Source organism: Notamacropus eugenii, chromosome 3, assembly GCF_028372415.1.
Source record: "Notamacropus eugenii isolate mMacEug1 chromosome 3, mMacEug1.pri_v2, whole genome shotgun sequence".
In the NCBI taxonomy this organism is placed as follows: domain Eukaryota; kingdom Metazoa; phylum Chordata; class Mammalia; order Diprotodontia; family Macropodidae; genus Notamacropus; species Notamacropus eugenii.
Genome location: NC_092874.1, coordinates 320,342,728 through 320,348,727, shown reverse-complemented (window position 1 = coordinate 320,348,727; position 6,000 = coordinate 320,342,728). Strand labels below are relative to the sequence as shown.

General features: G+C 39.4%; 1 protein-coding gene across 1 annotated transcript in view; it reads right to left on the bottom strand.

The window, feature by feature from the left end:
- Positions 1–438: 438 nt before the first annotated feature.
- MFSD14B (major facilitator superfamily domain containing 14B) overlaps positions 439–6,000 on the bottom strand; it is a 77,971-nt gene continuing 72,409 nt past the window's right edge. Inside the window, exons 11-12 of the mRNA XM_072596862.1 lie at positions 3,413–3,570; positions 439–2,135 (exon numbers count right to left, since the gene is read on the bottom strand). Of these exons, the coding sequence (XP_072452963.1) occupies positions 1,935–2,135; positions 3,413–3,570 (359 nt within the window). The 3' untranslated portion in view covers positions 439–1,934. The remainder of the gene's footprint in view (positions 2,136–3,412; positions 3,571–6,000) is intronic.

Here is a 6,000-nt window from a genome sequence, read left to right as displayed (position 1 = left end):
ACAGGGCAAACATTTTCATAATTTTTCAACGTACTGATCAATTATGCTCATTTTTTTCCTTTCCTTTCCTTTTTCTTTTTAATCTTTAAAAATATTATTTCCTCTACAGGATACTCTCGGGAAAGGGAAGGGAAAAGGATACTGGGGGGAAATTCTGGTGATGTAAAAAAGAGAGACTTTAAAAAAAAAAGACTTTTAAAAACTTGTTTCTAAAAAATAATGACATGAGTGTCAGTCTGGAGACCTAAAATGAAAAGATGGCAAGATGCTTGTATATAAAAAGAGATCACGAAAATAAACTTGTGAGAACTCCAATATCCATTCACATAGTAGCAAGGAAAATTCTTATTTCATGTGGTTTATCAGAAATTTATCTTAAAAAAAAGCAAGAAAACTATTGGTATTATGTGCTTTAAAGAAACAAAAGAGACTTAAACATTGAAGTTGTAAATTTATTATGCATTAGGAAGCTTATTCACTTAAAAACCAAAAGCAGAGTACAAAAAGCCAGTTACCTCTTTTCAAGGCAGAACATGTTTCAAAATATATTTTTTTCTTTTAAATGTATTCAGTCAGTACACAATCGTTTATAAAAGCTGTATATATATATTTTTCAGTCAATACCCTCATTACATTTATAAATACAAGATTTACACAGCACCCCATCAGGAAAAAAATTAAAACTCCTTACAAATATCTACATATATTTCATACATATAAAACATTCATAGGAGTGCTTCATTAGAGTTGGGTGTTGTTCAATGGTCCTTTTAATGGTGCAGCAAAATACATATAAATTTGTATAGATTATTTTCCCCCATAAAACATCTCAAAAAGTTACTGAGGGACTTGTAGTGAAACTAGGCCCACTAAAGCATCGCTCTTTCAGAAAGGAATTTTACATGAATGTTCCCATGAGGTTCAGCAAATGAGATAAAGAGATTGATATGAAAGCTAAATATGATAATAAATGCACATTACAGAGCAGTTAAGGCAGTAGGGCAATTATGGGAACAAAGACTTCACAGGTCAGTTAAGGGAGATGGGGAAAGGGAACTGAGTAACAACTGTGCGCAAACTTGGATATGCATATTCCCTCAGCACCCAGTCATTTAGTCCCACACACTTATGAAGGTTCACATTTACTGAGCCCTGGATGCAAAGGAGTAACTTCTATTCATTGGGCCACCTTTTTTCTTTTCAAAAAGTTTGAAACGTTGAACTGGGTGGTCCCACATGATCTGTTGTTAAAGAATGTTTTCTTTCTATGTTAAAGAAAACAGAATGTCATTGCTCTCTGTATTATTATATTACTGCCACTGGCATGATGAATTGTGCTGTAGTCAAGACCTGGGAAGGATGAAATAAGGATGCTGCAAACTGATGTTAAGATGATTCCCTTCCTAAAAGTGACTGTAGAGCCCCCTCCCCAAGTCATGTGGACTAAATGGGATGTACATTCAAGGAAACTAGCAGAAACACAGAAAGGAACCTTAACTGTCTCTTGTAAAGGAAACATAGCCTACTTTAAAGCCTGCATGGTTTGCTTCAAGCGATTTCCAAAGGTTGTAGTCATCATGACTAACTGCGTTTCTCCTTTTAAAGGTAGTCGAACTCCTCTCTCTGCTACAGAGGTACCCTTTACACTGGAGTTTCAAGATCAGGGCTCTGGCCCACCGTTAGAGGTGAATATCATTTGCAGATAAGAACTTCAAGTCTTACCTTGTTCCTAATATAGCAACAGAATGGGGGAGTAGGGGGGGGTGGAGATCAGTCTCAGAAACACAGCCCTGGGAAGGTAGAGTCCTACAATTTCCATATTCTTTCAGCCCTTTTCCCAGTTCTCTGGAGCAGTAGACTTGCTGTAGTTCCCTCTTCCTGCAGCGTTCACAACTCAGGACATGGAGGTGCAGTCTCTCCACAGAAGAGAGCTCTCAAACACTGCTGTCTTGCAGCAGGGGTTCAATGTCCTCATCGCTGCCCCGTTCTGGGTTGATGGGCAGGTTGCCACTGACGCTGCTGCTGTGCTTCCGACTGCTGGCTTTGCTATGTCCGGGGATGAATAAGGCAACCAGGAAAGCCAGGAGGACTGCAATCGCACCAAACAGGAACGGTGGCCCGGGAATGATGGCTCCCTGAGATAGCCGGAGAAACAAGAGGAAAACGAGGTGGAATGGAGTCGATTGTAGATGGCAAAGATCTGTTCTACTAACATCTTAAACCACCCAGATCCTTGTGTCTGCTTGGCATTTCTGTCTTCCCAAAATATATGAAGTCACATTTCTGTTTCTGCACTAAAGCACTGCTCTTAGGAAGAAATGAAAATGGAATTTTGAGGAACCAAAGCAAGCTACAATATCTAAGCTTTCTAACAGGCAGATAAAACTACTTTCTCATCCTATAGTCCCCTCATCCCTATCCCAAAAGTGCATGTTCAAAATTTTTGTTGTTGTTCAGTCGTTTTCAGTTACATCTGACTCTTAATGACCCCATTTGAGGTTTTGTTGGCAAAGATACAGGAGTGGTTTGCCATTCCTTTTCCAGTTCATTTTACAGATGAGGAAACTGAGGCAAACAGGGTGAAATGACTTGCCCAGGGTCACACAGCTGATAAGTGCCTGATGCCAGATTTGAAGCCCGAAAGGTAAGTACTCCTGACTCCTAACCTAGCACTCTATCCACTGTGCTATCTAGGAAGGACAAAGCAAATTCATCTTCTACTTTATCCAACATAAAACTTCTGCATTATTTTTTCTAAATAAAGGTACCTATACTAATGCTGAGAAAGGGAAATGGTGGGATATATCAAAGTAATTTAGTAGTCTTCTAGTTTCAAGAATCTAAATTTGAGAAGTTAAATTATTTTAAAAACTGAATTGACTGAATGACTGATTTGGGGTTGGGTTTCCCTATCTCACCTAGGATGAAAGTAATCAGTCTCAATAATGATCAGCATGAAAGCTTTAACCTGTTCAGGCTGGAGATGACCCACTCCCAGGGGTTTGCCACACGGGTGCTGGACTTAGTGTGGACATCCAATAGGCTTTAGTCCTCCCGCAGCTCTGAACTCTATGAATCCACCAACCTCAGCCTCCCTAGGATCAGTGACTTCAGGCATGCACCATTATGCCTGGCAATAACTAAATTATTTTACTTGTGAATTAGCCCACCTTCAACTCAAACATAACCGACCACAACCTTCCCCTTATATGGTTAAATTATTGAAATGTTCCCTCTTTGTCTGCAGGTACCTTTGAATAGATGTCAAAGGCAGTAAAGATATTTTATGTGTGTACATATGTGTGGGTGGGTGGGTGTGGATGTGTATCCAAACATCATAAAACAAAATTTTATTGTCACGTAGATACAACTAGTTTGCTTTAAGCTGTGAATTTATTACCAGTTAATTTACCTTACTGCCAGAATCTTGAATGGGGCTTTCCTTAGAACTCTGAACTGATTCTAATTCCGTTAACTCCACGTGGAACAAAAAGAATATGAAGCCATACAGTGCTGGTCCAAGGCCATTGCATAGACCTCGAATTCCAGTTATTATTCCTTGGGCAACTCCTGCAGCAGAATAAAGGAAAGTGAGGTCATGTGCACTGTCACCGATGGGATTCTACGTTTACAAAAGTGGGCATAATATCAGAGTCATGTTGATTACTGTGACTTGCTGCCATGCTTCCTGATATTAGGAAAAAGAAGGGTTTTAAGAAGTTTAGCACAGGGCCTGGCACATAGTAAGTGCTTAATAAATGTTGACTGATTGATTATGTACTCTGTCTTGCTGCCTGGATTCTCCTTCATAAAACCTGAAGCAGAATAGAAAGTCAGTGAGGTCCATGGGCAAATGAAGACTGTTTATGAATCTATCCCTCCCCAATCACCACCACAAATCTCCAACAGAAGTAGCAAAACAATCCTTGGGCAATTCACACATAACCTATCTACTAGCTAACCACTCCCCTCATGGTTATATTGAAAATAGAACATATCACAAGAAAAAGTTTCTGGAGCTGTCTGGGGCTAATAAAAAGTCAGCTAACAGCTTATGTTATATTCACTGAGCATAGTAAAATTCACAAGTACTTTTCTCTGCTCACTACATCAACTTGGTAAATACATCCCATTCCTTTTTCATTGCCTTTACTGGCTCTATCCACAGTATCTGTCAGCGGCCACAAATACATGGCATCCTCAAAATCTTGGTACGTTTTAGTAGCTGAAAACTTCTGGGACACCTTATGTATCTGGACAGAGGGAAGTAACAGTATGTGACCACATTCTATCTGAACTATTATTAATAATAATAGTAGTAGTAGTTTAAAAAAATAAAACTCATATACACGTGGCTCTTTGAAATTTACAAAGTACTTTCCTTGTCAAAATAAGGCTAGGAGGGAGAGGTACCTCATGGCACGTTAACAGGAACAGTTTGGAGTGAAAAAAAGTTTTCATTATAATAGTTAACAATTACATTTATATAGTGCTATAAGTGTTGTGTGATGCTTTACAAATATTCATTTTATCTTCACAACAACACAGGAAGTTAAGTGCTATTATCCCTATTTTACATTTGAGCAAAATGAGGGAGGCAGAGGTGGATAAGTGACTTATCCAGGGTCAACAAATAGTTACTAAGTGTTCAAGACCATATCCGAACTCAGTTCTTCCTAATTCTAGGTCCAGTGGTCTAACAACTGCACCACATGGCTACCTCATATACCTTTATACTTAAAATCTGCCTCATTTATCTTCCTACTGTACTTACTTCTTTATGTTCCAAATGCTGACCAGTCTAACTCAACACACTAGAATCAACATGGGGCCTGTCTGGCCTGTTTCATGTTGAAGAAAAAGAATCTGCTGTTATATGCAAACCTACAAAGACAGTAGAACTGCTTTTCTCAGATATCCAAGTCTATCTCTGCCTTGGGCTCCCACAAATGCTACCATTCAAGCAATGTCTCCCCCATTTGTTTCCATGCAAACAATCTCATATGTGCCCTTATCCCATCTGGGCTGCTGACTGTTTGATCCTTTGTCCCACATCCCTCTATTGTTCAATGCCAGATTGTTTACCTTAAAGTAAGCAGCAAATGTGTCCTTGATGTCTCCTTATAGCTATCAGCTTCTGACCCTGATAAAGTCAGCTCATTTCCCACCCCCTTCCCACATGCCTGCAACTGTACAAATATGCCATTATATTCACCAAAACTTTGGAACCCACTGCCATTTGGGAGTGATAAACTTTCACAATTTCCTTACTACTCAGACTGTGCTCTTTTGTGTTACCGTGTCAAGTTTATATCCGAGTCATACCTTAAAATTACAAAGCACTTTACAGGCCTCATTTCATTTGATCTTCACTCTAACACTAAGAAAAAACTAGCATAAATATTACAATCCCTCTTGGAGAGATGATGAAATTGCAACTCAGCATAGTTACCCAAAGGTGATTTGCTCACGGTCACAAAACTAGCAAGAGGGAGAACTGGAATGCAAACTCGTGTCTTCTGACTCCACTCCATGTGTAGGCTCTTTCCACTATGCTAAACTGCCTGACATCTCAATAACTAAGAACCCCCTGTAGTAGGCACAGGTAGGGAACCTAAGGCCTCAAGGTCACATGTGGCCTTCTAGGTCCTCGGGTGCAGCCTTTTGACTGACTCCAAGTTTTACAGAATAAATCCTTTTATTAAGGAGATTTGTTCTGTGAAGTTTGGATTCAGTCAAAAAGGGCCACACTTGAAGACCTAGAGAGCCACATGTGGCTCTGAGGCTGCAGGTTCCCCAACCCTGCAGCCTATACCATAAGAGTAAGTATTTTCTGAGTTCTTTTTTTTTAATATCTTCCCTAATTATTACAGTGAAGATCTGTATCAGAAGGTATGAGAAATGTCAGTATTTGCCACTTTCAGGCTGGTAAGATGCCAGGTATATAAAAGCCACAGCTTTTATTCAACTTACATTTTATAATAATAGTACTAACAAGCC